The sequence below is a fragment of the Pristiophorus japonicus genome, chromosome 4, assembly GCF_044704955.1.
Source record: "Pristiophorus japonicus isolate sPriJap1 chromosome 4, sPriJap1.hap1, whole genome shotgun sequence".
In the NCBI taxonomy this organism is placed as follows: Eukaryota; Metazoa; Chordata; class Chondrichthyes; family Pristiophoridae; genus Pristiophorus; species Pristiophorus japonicus.
In genome coordinates, this window is record NC_091980.1 from 12,333,556 (window position 1) to 12,351,787 (window position 18,232).

Consider the following 18,232-nt stretch of genomic DNA (forward strand, 5'->3'; position numbering starts at 1 on the left):
TTTTACCAAGACCCTGTACAACTGCAGTAAGAGCTCGCTGCTCCATTACTCAAATCCCCTCGCTATGAAGGCCAGCATGCCATTTGCTTTCTTTATTGCCTGCTGTATCTGCATGACTACCTTCAATGACTGATGTACCATCACACCCAGGTCTAATTGCACCTCCCCTTTTACTAATCTGTCACCATTCAGATAATAATCTGACTTCCTGTTTTTGCCAATAAAGTGGATAACTTTTGTTAGTGAAGACAGAACCAAAGTACTTGTTCAATTGGTCTGCCATTTCTTTGCTCTCCATTATGAATTCTCCTGATTCTGACTGCAAGGGAGCTACATTCGTCCTCACTAATTTTTTTCTCTTCACATATCTATAGAAGCTTTTGCAGTCAGTTTGTGTGTTCCCAGTAAGCTTACTCTCATACTCTATTTTCCCCCTCCTAATTAAACCATTAGTCCTCCTCTGCTGAATTCTAAATTTCTCACTGTCCTCAGGTTTACTGGTTTTTCTGACCAATTTATATGCCTCTTCCTTGAATTTAACACTATCCCAAATTTCCCTTGTTAGCCACTGTTGAGCCACCTTCTGCGTTTTATTTTTGAGAGTATCTTATGTGCCTAGTATGCACGAATGATGGTTAAATGTGTGATCTTATCAAACTTAAAGGAGTAACGTACAGTGTGTGTTCAGCTCGTTTCTTGTGCCCTGATTGTTTAACCTGATTTACGGCAAGTTTCTCCTTGAGCGTCTGAAAACGAGATTGGCAAGGAATTCCGGCCTATTTGGAGATTGGGAGAACGTGCGTATTATCGGGTTTAACATGTGTGATGAGCCCACGTGGGAAATTCAACGCTAACACGCGAAGATATGCATGAGACCTTTAATATTGTATAAATCACAACTTTCCTTTCAGAGATATGATCGTTGATCAGAACTTAATGATCAATTATTGACTTTTGATGCAATATTCCCGTTCTAAGAGTTGAGTTGGAGGCAATGGAACAGTCAAGAAGTTAGAATTACTTTTGTTGGTCAGTGCAAACGCAAGCATATGCATTCCTTTCACACTTTGCATAACTGCAGCTTTAATAAGCATTCAGTGTAATTATTGGCAAAGACTCTCTGTGTCGCTGTCTACCAATGAGGCGCTAAAATGCTGCTAGCGATCTATTCCCCCTCCCCCAATACTACGCATAATGCAGAAACAGAGGAAAACAGACTCTCACTGTTTGTAATCGTACATCGGAATCGTCGTTTCTGGTATTCTATGAACAGATGTAATACTGGTCCACGTTTTGCTTGGTGTATGCTGGATATCAGTAACTGATTTTTTTGAGTAGGAGTGTAAATTATTTTTGTATCACCGCGAATGCAAGGGCGAATTCGGACAGAGAATGCAAGCACTGTTTACAGTTTTCCTGCTTTGTGTCTGGAATATCGTTTATGGTCAGATTCGCTACGCTATTCATGAAGAATTGAAGCATGGTGCCTTTGTTGGGAACATTGCTCAAGATCTGGGGCTGGATGTAAGAGAGCTGTCTAGTCGCAGACTCCGCATAATGTCTGCAGTCAGAAAACGGTATTTCGAGATTAATTTAGAGAATGGCGTTTTGTTTGTGAATGAAATGATAGACAGGGAGAACGTATGTGGGCAGAGTCCTACTTGTTTTATGAATCTGGAGGTTGTTGTAGAAAACCCATTGGGACTCTATCGTATTGAAGTGGAGATATTAGATATAAATGACAATTCCCCTAGCTTTCCGAATGCTGAGATCCGTTTGCAGGTCCTAGAATCAGCGCCACCAAGAACTCGATTCCTCCTTCAGAGTGCCCATGATCCGGACCTGGGCATCAATTCTGTCCGCATTTACTATCTCAGTCCAAACGAGCACTTTGCTTTAGAAGTACAGAACAGCGGCGACGATAGTAAGTTTGTCCACTTGCTGTTGCAAAAGTACCTGGACAGAGAACAACAGGCGATTCATTATTTGCTTCTGACTGCTGTAGACGGGGGTAACCCAGAGCGAACTGGTACAGCACAAGTTATCGTCACTGTCCTCGATGTCAATGACAACTCTCCTGTATTTGGCCAGACGTTGTATAAAACCAGTTTAATGGAAAACGTACCGATAGGTACTGCAGTTATCACAGTAAACGCCACCGATCTGGACGAAAGCACGAATGCGGAGATAACATACTGTCTCAGTGACCTTACTCCAAGTCAAGCCCGCCAAATTTTCCATATGGACGCCCAAACAGGTGAAATTACAGTAAACGGGATTATTGACTTTGAGGAAGCCAAGACTTATGAAATTATAGTGGAAGCTAAAGACAAAGGGCCATTTGCACTCCCCGTGCATTGCACTGTCCTCATAGATGTCAACGATGCCAATGATAATGCCCCCGACATGACTCTGATGTCAGTATCTAATTCGGTTCGGGAGGATGTGCCTTCTGGAACTGTGGTAGCGCTAATCAGTGTAACCGATCGAGATTCTGGTGATAACGGACTGATTAGCTGCATGATTGACCCCAGCTTACCGTTTGAACTCAAGTCGACGTTTAAAAATTCTTACGCGGTAGTTATCAAGCAGGCACTGGACAGGGAAGCTGCGTCCGAATACCGAATTAGTATCTCTTGTCACGACTCAGGATTTCCTCCTCTATCCACCAATAAAACCATCCAAGTGCAAGTGTCAGATGTAAACGACAACCCTCCGCGCTTTGCAGAGGCTGTCCGCACTGCATACGTGATGGAGAATAACGCTTTTGGGGCTTCCATCTGTTCAGTCTCCGCTTTTGACCCTGATTTGGGTCCAAATTCCCACCTTTCCTATTCCGTTCTCGATAGCCAGGTTCAAGGCATGCCCATCTCATCATACGTCTCCATCAATTCAGAGAAGGGGATCATCTTTTCGCAGCGCTCCTTTGATTATGAACAACATAAGAATTTTCAGGTCTACCTTCACGTGCAGGATGCTGGACTGCCTCCACTCGGCACTAATCATACAGTGAACGTGGTCATCCTGGATCAAAATGACAATGCCCCCGTCATCGTATTCCCACAAACAAAGAATGGGTCCGAAGTAACCATTCCGCGAATAGCAGACAGAGATTACTTGGTGATCAAGGTCATTGCTGTTGATGCTGATTCTGGGCAGAACGCACGATTGTTCTATCAGCTTCTCCGAGCTACAGATGAGAATCTTTTTGCAATGGGCATTAACTCGGGAGAAGTAAGAACGACTCGTCAAATTGAGGACAGAGATATCGCAATACAGATGATGGTCATATTGGTAAAAGACAATGGGCATCCACCTTTATCTGCCACCATCACCATCACACTCTCAATAGCAGACAGTGCTGAAGAGGTCATTCATGCCGTTACATTCATGCCTCGAATCCCTGAGTATCCTTCCAACACAGCCCTTTATATAATAATATCTTTAGGGGCAATCACACTTACACTAATGCTTGCCCTGATTGTGCTTGTTATCACAATTTGTCGCAGTTCAAGCAATGATGAGGAATGGTGTTGGTGTTTTGAACCTAGCGATTCAGATACGATATATCGAAGTTCCAATCTTAATTTTCATTCAGTGCCAGACTCCAGTCTAATTAAAAATATAATCGAAGTGCGTGGATCTGGTTCGCTCGCTCAGACCTATTGTTATACACTTCGGTCTGCTCCAGAATCGGTTAAAAGCGATTCCGAGTTTCTGCCACACTTACATGCAGCATCCGTCAGGTATCAGTCTGACGCTGCTGACAGATACGTTTCTGACTGGAATGTCAAAGAAATAGACAACACAACAATTTTAGCCACTGAGGTAAGTGACATGAACTTGAACTTCAGGTCGCCATATTTCTTTAATTATTTTATGGTTTCCTTTATGTTGTCATGTAAATTCCTTAGATGTATACTGGAAAATACACATCTTCATCTATGAAGCCTAATAGTCAAACACTGAAGAGTGAAAATTAATTTTGCTAATAAGTGAGTGATTGTCTTCCTTTCCAATTTTATCTTTTCTTCTTTGGAAGGTGGAGAAGATTATTGTGCTCTGTGGTAGCTCATTCAATTTTCAGTTCTTCGTGGCGGAACATTGAATGTTAGCTTACCGTTTAACTGTCAATCACTTCTTACCTAGCGACCAGACACATAAAGAAATATACTTTTCAATAGTGTTCAGGTCTGGACACTTGGCAGAATTTTCTCACCTACCCTGTCGTTCCTAGCTTATTTGCAATGTCCCCGCTGCCCCTGAACCTGAGATTAACTAACTCGACAGACCAGAAATAAAAAAATTAAATCGATCAGTAACTCAGATGAAGATATTTGATGTAAATAGGTAACTAAGAGAAATTCCAATTTTAGCAGGCGATTTAGTGGGTTTATTTTACTGATGTTTTGCGATTACATCCCACGATTCGAGTTGCTTACAAAGGGACATTATCCTGCTTGAATAAGCATACGAGAAATAGGGGCAGACCAACAGAAAATAGACCGACTGATCCATCCAGCCTGTTCCAAACAGTCATGATGCAACAAAGTATCTTGACTATGAGGGGGAGAAATTCAGGGCGTTTACATCTCCAGTTAGCGACTCCTGTTAAATTAGCGGCGGCGGTAACTGGCAGCGCGCCGCTCTGCGGCCGCGCGGCGATGACAACGTTATCACTGAGTGGACAATGTTAGCACTGAGTGCAGCGATCCATTTTTGCCCCAGGGTGAAAATTCAGGAGTGCCACTGAAGCTGTGCTGGATGCTGCAGGATGCTTGAGGGGCAAGATTTAAAGGGAAGGTTGTACTTTAAAAACAAACATCCACCTTATTGGTCGCGGCCCATTGCTTGGAGATCGCGGGGTCCATGCCGGGAACTTGCAGCTCGGCACTCCGCTTGAGTGATGGGCTGAAACCATGGCACCATGCGCCCTGGACATACAGGTAGAGATCCTCAGAGTCGGCAGCTTGGCCCTCCCCTTTAATGAAGGGGAGGGCGCTTTCCAGACTGCAGTGCTTTGTGTCCTACTCCACTCGCACCACACAGAGCAAGTGGAGCGCATTATTTTGCGTACCATTTGCTCTCAGGGGTGATAACCTGAATTTAGGTCGGAAGTTTCGCACCTGCCACAAGAAATCCCGCCTCACGGCTGATACCGCACCCAAACGAAGCGCGACGCAATTCCCCTCCCCTCCCCCTCCTCAATTTTCCCTCCAACATTTAATCATCTAATCTGCTGGGACCGACGTTAAAAACTGATTTTAAAAATCTCGTGGCTAATCAGGATCCAAAAATCACAGAATTTTCTTTCTGGTCCCCTAAGATAAACAAAATTATGTTCCAGGACATTACTGTGACCATGTGTTACAAACCCAAGTCCAAACTAGTTTTTTTACGCATTGATATTAGACACAGAGAGCAACTAGTCCAGTTTATTTTTGATTCCATTCATATTAAATGCAGTTGAATGATCTGCCAAGACTTCTACTTTTTTCACAAGGATCAATGATCGTTTAAAAAATATATGAATAGACCCAGAAATTGCGGTTGGAGGTTTCCTGCAGGCAGATACCTCAGACCAAAATTAATTTTACGAAAGTACCTGGTGGTCCATGAGGAACGTACATTTGCTGTCTGAGGCTTCCATTCACAGTCCAATGTATGAGCCTATGCATCCCAGGAACATAAGCGCAACCTGGGATCACGTGGGCCTGGGCCACCAATGAACATGGAGTTTTCTCAGTGATAATATTTCTGAGCTCCAATTACTATCAACATAATAAATAATAACAACATCTCACATGTTTAAAATTGATTGAAATTGAATTTAATTAAAACTTTTAGAAAAAATATATATTTTTTCTAGTTTTTTTAATGTTTTAATAGGGTTAAAATAAACTCACCTTAAAGGACAGAGTTCTTAAGGTAAAAAATAAGGATTGCATTTAACTTTTCTACCTTTTAAAACTCTTATGTTCTTATGCTTTTACGAGCATAAGAACATAAGCAATAGAAACAGGAGTAGGCCCCTCAAGCCTGATCCACCATTCAATAAGATCATGGCTAATCTGATCAAGGACTCAGCTCCACTTCCCCGCCTGCTTCGCATAACCACTTATCCTCGTCGTTTAAGAAACTATCTATTTCTGTCTTAACATTTTCCGAGGCAACGAATTCCAGAGATTTATAACCCTCTGGGAGAAGAAATTTCTCCTCATCACTGTTTTAAATGGGTGGCCCCTTATTCTACGATCATGCCCTCCAATTCTAGTCTCCCCTATCAGTGGAAATATCCTCTCTGCATCCACTTTGTCAAGCCCCCTCATAATCGTATATGTTTCGATAAGATCACCTCTCATTCTTCTGAAGTCCAATGAGTGGAGGCTCAACCTACTCAACATTTCCTCATGAGTCAACCCCCTCATCCCCGGAATCAACCTAGTGAACCATCTCTGAACTGCCTCCAAAGCAAGTATATCCTTTCGGAAATATGGAAAACAAAACTGCATGCAGTATTCCAGATGTGGCCTCACCAATACCTTATATAGCTGTAGCAAGACATCCCTGCTTTTATACTCTATCCCCTTTGCAATAAAGGCCAAGGTACCATTGGCCTTCCTAATCACTTGCTGTACCTGCATACTATCCTTTTGTGTTTCATGCACAAGTACCCCCAGGTCACACTGTACAGCAGCACTTTGCAATCTTTCTCCATTTAAATAATAACTTGCTCTTTGATTTTTTTCTGCCAAAGTGCATGACCTCACACTTTCCAACATTATACACCATCTGCTAAATTTTTGCCCACTCACTTAGCCTGTTTATGTCCTTTTGCATATTTTTTGTGTCCTCCTCACACATTGCTTTTCCTCCTATCTTTGTATCATCAGCATACTTGGCTACGGTGCGCTCAGTCCCTTCTTCCAATTCGTTAATATAGATTGTAAATAGTTGTGCTCTCAACACTGAAACCTGCGGCACCCCACTAGTTACTGGTTGCCAACCAGAGAATGAACCATTTATCTTGACTCTCTAATCTCTGTTAGTTAGCCAATCCTCTATACATGCTAATATATGACCACCAAACCCGTGAGCTTTTATCTTGTGCAGTAACCTTTTGTGTGGCACCTTGTCAAATACCTTCTGGAAGTCCAAATACACCACATCCACTGGTTCCCCTTGATCCACCTGTTCATTATATCCTCAAAGAACTCCAGCAAATTTGTCAAACATGACTTCCCCTTCATAAATCCATGCCGACTCTGTCTGACCAAATTTTGCTTTTCCAAATGTCCTGCTACTGCTTCTTTAATAATAGATGCCAACATTTACCCAACCTCAGAAATTAGGCAAACTGGTCTATAGTTTCCTGCTTTTTGTCTGCCTCCTTTTTCAAATAGGGGCTTTACATTTGCAGTTTTCCAATCTGCTCTGACCTCCCCAAAATCCAGGGAATTTTGGCAAATTACAATCAATGCATCCACAATCCCTGCCGTTAGTTCTCTTAAGACCCTAGGATGCAAGCCATCAGGTCCAGTGTATTTATCTGCCTTTAGTCCCATTATCTTACTGAGTACCATCTCCTTAGTGATTGTGGTTGTGTTAAGTTCCTCCCCCACTCCCTTATAGCCCCTTGACTATCCATTGTTGCAATATTGTCAGGCATAAGAGTTTGATGGACATTCGCTGCAAATAGTCAAAATCTCTGCATGCAAATGTTCTTCTACCGGGGATACGTGCAATCTGTCAAAAGACATTTTAACAGTTCTCAAATGTCGGCTCTCAGCCCGTGCTCATCGCGCACCGAGAACCGGCACTTGCATACGTTGTATGCACCGATAGGCCACAATTTATGGCCCATTAATTCCATGGATTAATTTCAGGCATGGCCAACATTTATTGCACATCCCTAGTTCACATGAGAAGGTGGTGATACAACTGATTTGCTTGTAATGCCACCTGAGGGGTCATTTAATAATCAGCCACATTGGTGTGGGATTCTAATTGCATTTCAAATGAAGCAGGCAAGGACAGCAGATTTCCTTCCCTAAAGAAATTAGTGAAGCAGTTGGGTATTTACAACAATGCAACAGATTCATGTTCACTATTACTGTCATCAGTGGTGATACCTCTGAATGGCTTGCTCGGCTGCTTTAGAGTGCAAATCAAAATTAACTACAGTGGAGTGGACTGGAGCCACATATCGGCCAGACCAGGTAAGGATAGTGGGTTTCTTTCCCTAAAGAACCAGTTAGTGAATCAGTTAGTTTTGAGGACAATCTGACAGATTCATGGTCACTTTTATTGATACCAAATTTTATCCCCTGGTTTTGCTTTTAATTAAATTCTAATTCAGGTGTGATAGTGGGATTCAACCTCAGGTTCTACTGAATTATTAGCCCATGCCTCTGGATTACTAGTCCAGTAAAATAATCTCTACACTACCGTACCCATGCAGGTGGGTTAGGGAAAAGGAAGTATCTTTGCTTCATGTTAATTCACCCATCTGGAAAAATCCTAACATCCCTTCATTGTAGCAGGCAATTACTTCATAAATGATTTCAGGAGTTTTGTTTCCAATATTCCATCTAGAACTTTATTCCATATATTTATCACTCTTAGTATGTTGCATTTCCTAATAGGAGTCCTAAATAAAGTTTTGCCAGTTTTAATCTGTGTTCCCTACTCTATATCCAGAGCAATCATATGTATGCCCATAAGAGCAGCCCATGTTTTTCTGCTAATTTCTCACAAAAGAGATCTCACACACTGAAGACCAGCCTCATGGCTCTTTTCATAGCCAGTGCTTGAATGTCCAGAACTGAAAACGGTATTAAGCTGTTATCTGACCAGTGCACTACCTCCTCTAACTTATGTTCTATTATTTTGGCTACTTAGTTGCCTTTATTGATTTTCTGGCCTGATTTGAGATTACTAAGACTATTAGGTCTCTTTCAGGTCCATCACTTGTCTGCAATTTTTGAAATCCTGTTTGGCGCTTCCATCCATTGATCTATCAAACAAACAAGTCTCCATTTTTGTAGGACGGAGAATGACAAGCTAGCTCATGCCATGGAAAACAAAGATGAGAGAACAATAAGTTGAAGACAATAGATCAAATCTACAAATGATTACAGGAAAATCATCAATAAATGTGTTTACTATGATAAGAAGTTTTAAAATTCTGAAAAGACTTATAAATCATTATTGAGCAGCTTTTAGAAATTTGTGCTCCTGACATGTTTTATTTCATCTGCTAGGAGCACATTTTTGATAGCTAGATATGGAGTTCAGTGGGCACATCTATATGTGGAAGGTATATTCTCTAGGCCCCAGTGACTTCAGCACACAGTTTTCAGCATCGTGCTTCCAATGGGTTAGTGAAGCTCTGTGACAGGAGCACAACATTTTATAAAATTAGTATTAAAACGCACAGCTTCGCAAATAGCCTTAAACAACAACCCAACACGGGAACAGCAAAGCAGCATTACAGATAGCTCAAGGTCCAACAAAAAACCCGGACCTAAAGAACAGGTGGTAGATGGAGAAAGCACAGGAGGTACAGCAGCTGGCCGACAACCATGATGGGCAAGGATTCTTCATCGCAATCAAGGCCACCTATGGGCCTAACACGCAAGGCCTCACCCCACTGCTGGCCAAGAACGGGGAAACATTCATCAAGGACACCGAGGCAGTCAGGGCCCGCTGGAAGGAGCACTTCGAAGATTTCCTCAATCGAGACTCTGCCTTTTACTCGAGTGTTCTCGACTCCATCCCACAGCATGTTACCCGCCACCTCCTCAGTGAGACCCCAACACTACACGAGGTAGAAAAAGCCATAAGACAGCTTAAAAACAAGGCTATGGGTGCGGAGACATTGAAGTATGGCAGAGAAGCACTGCTGGTGCGAATACACGACCTCATCTCTCTCATCTGGAGGGAGGAGAGCATGCTGGGGGATCGCAGAGATGCAGTAATCTTGACCATCTTTAAAAAAAGGGGACAAGTCTGACTGTGGCAACTACGGAGGAATCTCCTTCTATCAGCCACTGGAAAAGTCGTCGCTAGAGTCCTCCTCAACTGTCTTCTTCCCGTGGTCGAGGAGCTTTTCCCAGAGTCACAGTGCGGATTTCGTCCTCCTACAATGGATGTGATTTTTGCAACGCGACAGCTGCAGTTAAAATACAGGGAACAACGCCAGCCCTGATACATGGACTTCTTCGACCTCACAAAGGCCTTTGACACTGTCAACTATGAGGGTCAATGGAACATCCTCTTCTGTTTTGGATGCCCCAAAAAGTTCGTTGCCATCCTTCACGTGCTCCATGCCGACATGCAGGCCATGATCCTTATCAACGGATCCAACACAGACCCAATTCACATACGGACCGAGGTCAAACAGGGCTGCATCATCGCCCCAACCCTCTTCTCAATCTTTCTCGCTGCCATGCTCCACCTCACAGTCAACAAGCTCCCCGCTGGAGTGGAATTAATCTACAGAACCAGTGGGAACATGATCAAGCTGCGCCATTTTCAGGCTAGATCCAAGACCACCTCAAACTCTGTCATCGAACTACAGTACGCTGATGATGCCTGCTTCTGCACACATACAGAGGCTGAACTCCAGGGCATAGTCAATGTATTTACTGAGGCGTACGAAAGCATGGGCCTTACATTAAACATCCGTAAGACAAAGGTCCTCCACAAGCCTGTCCTCACCGCATGGCATTGTCCCCCAGTCAACAAGATCCACGGTGCAGCCCTGGCCACAGTGGACCACTTCCCATATCTCAAGAGCCTCTTATCAACAATAGCAGGCATCGACGACGAGATCGAACAGCGCCTCCAGTCACCCTTCGGCCATTTGAGGAAAAGAGTGTTTGAAGACCAGGCCCTCAAAACTGCCACCAAGCTCATGGTCTACATGGTTGTAGTAATACCTGTCCTCCTGTATGGCTCAGAGACATAGACCATGTACAGTAGACACCTCAAGTTGTTGGAGAAATATCACCAACGATGTCTCTGCAAGATCCTACAAATCCCCTGGGAGGACAGGCGCACCAACGTCAGCGTTCTCATTCAGGCCAACATCCCCAGCATTTAAGCACTGACCACAGTCGATCAGCTTCGCTGGGCAGTCCACATAGTTCGCATGCCAGACACGAGACTCCCAAAACAAGTGCTCTACTCGGTGCTCCTTCACAGCAAATGAGCCAAAGGTGGGCAACGGAAATGCTACAAGGACACCCTCAAAGCCTCGTTGATAGAGTGCGACATCCCACTGACACCTGGAAGTCTATGGCCCAAGACCGCCCTAAGTGGAGGAAGTGCATCCAAGAGGGCGCTGAGCACCTCGAGTCTCTAACGCCGAGAGCATGCAGAAATCAAGCGCAGGGAGCGGAAAGAGCGTGCGGCAAACCAATCCCACCCATCCCTTCCCTCAACGATTATCTGTCCCACCTGTGACGGAGTCTGTGGCTCTCGTATTGGACTGTTCATCCACCAAAGAACTCACTTCAAGAGTGGAAGCAAGTCTTCCTCGATTCTGAGGGACTGCCTATGTTGATGATGAGTGTTCCGACATTTGAAAGATAAAAGTACAAAGAGTCAATAGTGTTTCCAAAATGAAAGGGGCAACAACAGCATCTGAATGATATTTAATGGGCAAGGTAAACAAGAATATATACAGGATACGTAAGCTCTGAAGATCACTTTCATACAGTATACAACAACTTACATCTCTTTTACAATGTCACAAGATAAGTTTCAGTGAAGGAAACCCTTCAGCCTATTTGATTTCATCCTTCACATTACTAAATCAGTATTTCTCCAATAGAGCATCTAGCTGTTTCTTAAATTGGTCCTTCGACCATCATTCATTAAACTGAACAGTTCTGATGAGAATTCTATCTAGAAAGTAGACTTCTCTGTTGCGCACTTCCAGCAATTTCTTTATTTTTAATTTGAATTTCCTAACAATCATGTTATTTTAAAGTTCAACATGAGAGCTTATTGATCTACATGAGTCAGCACCACACCACATGTTCCACATGTGCTAAGCATTGGAGGAGTGGAGGCAAGGGCTACAAATACTGATTAGTTGCATGATCATATCCTAAATAAAATATTTGGCGGAGGAGGGGTTGGGGATGAAACCTCTTTTTTCTTAGGAGCCACACATGACAAATTAGTTTCATCAAAATAAGTAAATAGGATGTTTGCTTACTATTGAAAGAATACCCACAGTCTCTTGCACAATCCATATTCTTTAATTGAACTAAGGCATGTTATAGATTTAATTGCAAGTAAAAAATAAAAACGTTTTCAAATTCATCCACATAAAGTTTGGATAGCAATTCATGTGTACAAATGCAAATCATTTCAAAAGCAATCTTTTAAACACATCAGTGATATTCCTTTCTTCTTTTCTGGAACATTACAAGGATTATTTTTGCACTTTTGCCAAGATTTAGACAACTCGACCTCGGGTCCTGATTGACAATAAATTGAACCTAACACAGCAAAGATCAGCAGCATTGAATTAATCAAATCAAATGCTGGGATGTATTAAAAGCACAACATTGAGCCAAAATGATGAGGTAATTCTGCTACGTTATATATCAGTGATGCGACCACACATAGAAAACTATGTGCAGAATTGGTTATCACACAAAAAGCATTTTACAGCAATTGAAATTGTACGAAAGAGAGAAACTAGAATGATTGAACTGCAAAAGCGAAGGTTAAAAGTTGATATGATTGTTGTTTCTGGATTTCTAAAGGGACTAGATGAAAAGCTATTTCACATTGTCCACAGCAGTAGAAGTAGGAGAGGGGTAATTTCAAAACTGACCTGCGGAAACAATATTTTGGTGAGCGAGTAGCCAATCTGTGGAATAGACAATGGAAGCAGCTAGTATTGATTCATTTAAAAACATAACAATATAAGACATAGGAGCAGGAGTAGGCCACTTGACCCCTCAAGCCTGTTCCACCATTTAATATAATCATGGCTGATCTGATCTTGGGCTCAGCTCCACTTCCCTGCCCACTCCCCACAAACATTTCATCCCTTATCGCTCAAAAATCTGTCTATCTCCACCTCAAATATATTCAATGACCCAGCCTACACAGCTCTCTGGGGCAGAGAATTGCACAGATTTATGACCCTCTGAGACATAGAAACATAGACAATAGGTGCAGGAGTAGGACATTCAGCCCTTCTAGCCTGCACCACCATTCAATGAGTTCATGGCTGAAGAAGAAATCCCTCCTCATCTCGGTTCTAGATGGACGACCCCTTATTCTGAAACCATGTCTCCTAGTTCTGGAATCCCCCATGAGTGGAAACATCCTCTCTGCATCTACCTTGTCGAACCCCCTCAGCATCTTCTATGTTTAAATGAGATCATCTCTCATTCTTCTAAACTCGATTAAGTATAAGAAAATAAGAAATAGGAGTACGCCAACTGGCCCCTCACGTCTGCTCTGCCATTTAATATCATGGCTGATCTGATCATGGACTCGGCTCCACTTCCCTGCCCAGTCCCCATAAACCTTTAATCCCTTATCGCTTAAAAATCTGTCTATCTCTGCCTTAAATACATTCAAATACCCAGCCTGCAGAGCTCTCTGGGGCAGAGAATTCCATCGATTTATATTCCGCTGAGAGATGAAATTCCTCCTCATCTCATTTTTCAATGGGTGGCCCCTTATTCTGAGACTATGTCCCCTAGTTTTAGATTCCCCTATGAGTGGAAATATACTGTCTGCATCCACCTTGTTGAGCCCCCTCATTATCTTGTATGTTTCAATAAGATCACCTCTCATTCTTCAAAACTCCAATGTGTATAGGTCCAACTTACTCAACCCCTCCTCTCCGGAATCAACCTGGTGAACATCTCTAAACAGACTCCAATGCAAATATATCCTTCCTTAAATATGGAGACCAAAACTGCACGCAGTACTCCAGGTGTGGCCTCACCAATACCCTGTATAGTTGTCGAAGGATTTCCGTGCTTTTACACTCTATCTCCCTTGCAATAAAGGCCAACATTCCATTTGCCTTCCTGATTATTTGCTGTACCTGCACACTAACTTCTTGTGTTTCATGCACAAGGACCCCCAAGTCCCTCTGTACTTCAGCACTTTGCAATTTTTCTTTATTTAAATTATAATTTGCTTTTTTATTTTTTTCTGCCAAAGTGGATAACTTCACTCTTTCCCACAATATAGATCATCTGCCAAATGTTTGCCGACTCACTTATCCTTTTGCAGATTTTTTGTGTACTCCTCACAACTTGCTTTCCCACCCATCATTGTATCATCAGCAAACTTGGCTACATTACACTCAGTCCTGTCATCCAAGTCATTAATATAGATTGTAAATAGTTGAGGCCCCAGTACCGATCTCTTTGGCACCCCACTAGTTACCGTTTGCCTAACGGAAATTGGCCCATTCATCCCGACTCTCTGTTTTCTTTTAGTTACCCAATCTGCTATCCATATTAATATATTACTCCCAACCCTGTGAGCTTTTATCTTGTTTAGTAATCTTTTATGTGGTATCTTATCAAATGCCTTCTGGAAATCCAAAATACACCACATTCACTGGTTCCCCCTGATCCACCCAGCTCAATACATCCTCAAAGAACTCTAGAAAATTTGTCAAACTTGATTTCCCTTGCATAAAAGCATACTGACTTTGCTTTACTGTACGATGCTTTTACAAATGTCCTGCCACTCCTTCCTTAGTATGAAATCCAGCATTTTCCCAAAGACAGACGTTAGGCTAACTGGTCTATAGTTTCCTGTTTACTGTCTGCCCCCTTTTTTAAATCGCGATGTTACCTTTGCGGTTTTCCAATCCGCTGGGACCTCTCCAGAATCCAGGGAATTTTGGTAGATTACAACCAATCCATCCACTATCTCTGCAACCACTTCTTTTAAGACCCTAGGATTCAAATTAGATCATTTATATCAGAAAATAATATTTTCTTTTGCAGTATATGTGTACTGTGATACATGACATGGGTAAATGCAGCATGCTTCGGAGGAATCGCTGAATTTGGATCAAAAGTTCCCAAAGCTCTCCATCACTAGGGTTTTCCTCGCATCATCTGCTGTCAGACGTGGCTCATTGTGTGGCACTCTCTCACCTTTGAGTAAGAAGGACATGGGTTCGAGCCCTCCCCCATTCCAGAGACTTGAACACAAAATCAAGCCAACACTTCTGTTGTCAGTACTGAGATAGTCCTGCAGTCTCGGTGATCCAATACTGAGACAGCACTATACTGTGGGAGGAGCAGTACTGAGGGAGAACTGCACCATCGGAGGGTCAGTACTGACAGAGTAATGCACTGTTAGAGGGGCTGTCAATCAATCATTATCGGCAGTCCCTCAAAATCGAGGAAACAAAGAAACATAGAAAATAGGTGCAGGAGTAGGCCATTCGGTTATTCGAGCCTGCACCACCATTCAATATAATCATGGCTGATCATGCAACTTCAGTACCCCATTCCTGTTTTCTCTCCATACCCCTTGATCTCTTTAGCCATAAGGGACACATCTAACTCCCTTTTGACTATATCTAATGAACGGGCCTCAACTACTTTCTGTGGTAGAGAATTCTTCTCTGAATGAAGAAGTTTCTCCTCATCTCAGTCCTAAATGGCTTACCCCTTATCCTTAGTCTGTGACCCCTGGTTTTGGAGTTCCGCAACATTAGGAACATTCTTTCTGCATCTAACCTGTACAATCCCATCAGAATTTTATACATTTCTCTGCGATCCCCTCTCATTCGTCTAAATTCCATTGAATATAAGCCTAGTCGATCCAGTCTTTCCTCACATGTTAGTTCTACAATCCCAGGAATTAGTCTGGTGAACCTTCGCTGCACTCCCTCAATAGCAAGAATGTCCTTCCTCAGATTAGGAGATCAGAACTGTAAACAATATTCAAGGTAAGGCCTCACCGAGGCCCTGTACAACCTCCCTGCAGTAAGACTTCCCTGCACCTGTACTCAAATCCTCTCGCTATAAAGGCCAACATGCCATTTGCCTTCTTCACTACCTGCTGTACTTGCATGCCAACTTTCAATGACTGATGTACCATGACCCCCAGGTCTCATTGCACCTCCCCTTTTCCTAATCTGTCACCATTCAAATAATATTCTGCCTCCCTGTTTTTGCCACCAAAGTAGATAACCTCACATTTATCTACATTATACTGCATCTGCCATGCATTTGCCTACACACCTAACCTGTCCAAATCACCCTGCAGCCTCTTAGCACCTCCTCACAGCTCACACTGCCATCCAGCTTAATGTCATCTGCAAACTTGGAGATATTAGCTCGGGACATTAGCTTGGATGATGTGGAATCTATATGGGTAGAGCTGCAGAACACCAAAGGGCAAAAAACGTTAGTGGGAGTTGTGTACAGACCTCAGAACAGTAGTAGTGATGTTGGGGAGGGCATCAAACAGGAAGTTAGGGGTGCATGCAATAAAGGTGCAGCAGTTATCATGGGTGACTTTAATATGCATATGGATTGGGCTAACCAGACTGGAAGCAATACGGTGGAGGAGGATTTCCTGGAGTGCATATGGGATGGTTTTCTAGACCAATATGTCGAGGAACCAACTAGGGGGGAGGCCCTCTTAGACTGGGTGTTGTGTAATGAGAGAGGATTAATTAGGAATCTCGTTGTGCGAGGCCCCTTGGGGAAGAGTGACCATAATATGGTGGAATTCTACATTGGGATGGAGAATAAAACAGTTAATTCAGAGACTATGGTCCAGAACTTAAAGAAGGGTAACTTTGAAGGTATGAGGCGTGAATTGGCTAGGATAGATTGGCGAATGATACTTAAGCGGTTGACAGTGGATGGGCAATGGCAGACATTTAGAAACCGCATGGATTGAACTACAACAATTGTACATCCCTGTCTGGCATAAAAATAAAAAAGGGAAGGTGGCTCAACCGTGGCTATCAAGGGAAATCAGGGATAGGATTAAAGCCAAGGAAGTGGCATACAAATTGGCCAGAAATAAGAGCGAACCGGGGGACTGGGAGAAATTTAGAACTCAGCAGAGGAGGACAAAGGATTTGATAAGGGCAGGGAAAATAGAGTACGAGAGGAAGCTTGCAGGGAACATTAAGACGGACTGCAAAAACTTCTACAGATATGTAAAGAGAAAAAGGTTAGTAAAGACAAACGTAGGGCCCCTACAGTCAGAATCAGGGGAAGTCATAACGGGGAACAAAGAAATGGCGGACCAATTGAACAAGTACTTTGGTTCGGTATTCACTAAGGAGGACACAAACAAACTTCTGGATTTAAAAGGGGTCAGAGGGTCTAGTAAGAAGGAGGAACTGAGGGAAATCCTTACTAGTTGGGAAATTGTGTTGGGGAAATTGAAGGGATTGAAGGCCGATAATTCCCCAGGGCCTGATGGACTGCATCCCAGAGTACTTACGGAGGTGGCCTTGAAAATAGCGGATCCTTTGACAGTCATTTTCCAACATTCCATCGACTCTGGATCAGTTCCTATGGAGTGGAGGGTAGGTAGCCCATGTAACTCCATTTTTTTAAAAAGGAAGGAGAGTGAAAACAGGGAATTATAGTCCAGTCAGCCTGACATCAATAGTGGGTAAAATGATGGAATCAATTATTAAGGATGTCATAGCAGCGCATTTGGAAAGAGGTGACATGATAGGTCCAAGTCAGCATGGATTTGTGAAAGGGAAATCATGCTTGACAAATCTTCTGGAATTTTTTGAGGATGTTTCCAGTAGAGTGGACAATGGAGAACCAGTTGATGTGGTGTATTTGGACTTTCAGAAGGCTTTCGACAAGGTCCCACACAAGAGATTAATGTGCAAAGGTAAAGCACATGGGATTGGGGGTAGTGTGCTGATGTGGATTGAGAACTGGTTGGCAGATAGGAAGCAAAGAGTAGGAGTAAATGGGTACTTTTCAGAATGGCAGGCAGTGACTTGTGGGGTAGCGCAAGGTTCTGTGCTGGGGCCCCAGCTGTTTACATTGTACATTAATGATTTGGACGAGGGGATTAAATGTAGTCTCTCCAAATTTGCGGATGACACTAAGTTGGGTGGCAGTATGAGCTGCGAGGAGGATGCTATGAGGCTGCAGAGTGACTTGGATAGGTTAGGTGAGTGGGCAAATGTATGGCAGATGAAGTATAATGTGGATAAATGTGAGGTTAT

General features: G+C 43.0%; 1 protein-coding gene and 1 long non-coding RNA gene across 6 annotated transcripts in view; one reads left to right on the forward strand and one right to left on the reverse strand.

Moving 5' to 3' along the window:
* LOC139262840 (protocadherin gamma-A11-like) overlaps positions 1 to 18,232 on the forward strand; it is a 338,634-nt gene that overhangs the window by 51,843 nt on the left and 268,559 nt on the right. The window contains exon 1 of one of the 3 annotated variants that reach the window (XM_070878019.1): positions 1,393 to 3,828. The exons of the other annotated variants lie outside the window; for them this stretch is intronic. Coding sequence (XP_070734120.1) covers positions 1,393 to 3,828 — 2,436 coding nt within the window. Of the gene's footprint in view, positions 1 to 1,392; positions 3,829 to 18,232 lie in introns of those variants that run through there. 3 annotated transcript variants of the gene reach the window in all.
* Positions 12,042 to 18,232, reverse strand: part of LOC139262841 (uncharacterized) — a 47,733-nt gene continuing 41,542 nt past the window's right edge. For all 3 annotated transcript variants that reach the window (XR_011592983.1, XR_011592982.1, XR_011592981.1), the window contains 2 exons: positions 14,854 to 14,956; positions 12,042 to 12,892 (listed from right to left, as the gene is read on the reverse strand). This is a non-coding gene — a long non-coding RNA (uncharacterized lncRNA). The remainder of the gene's footprint in view (positions 12,893 to 14,853; positions 14,957 to 18,232) is intronic.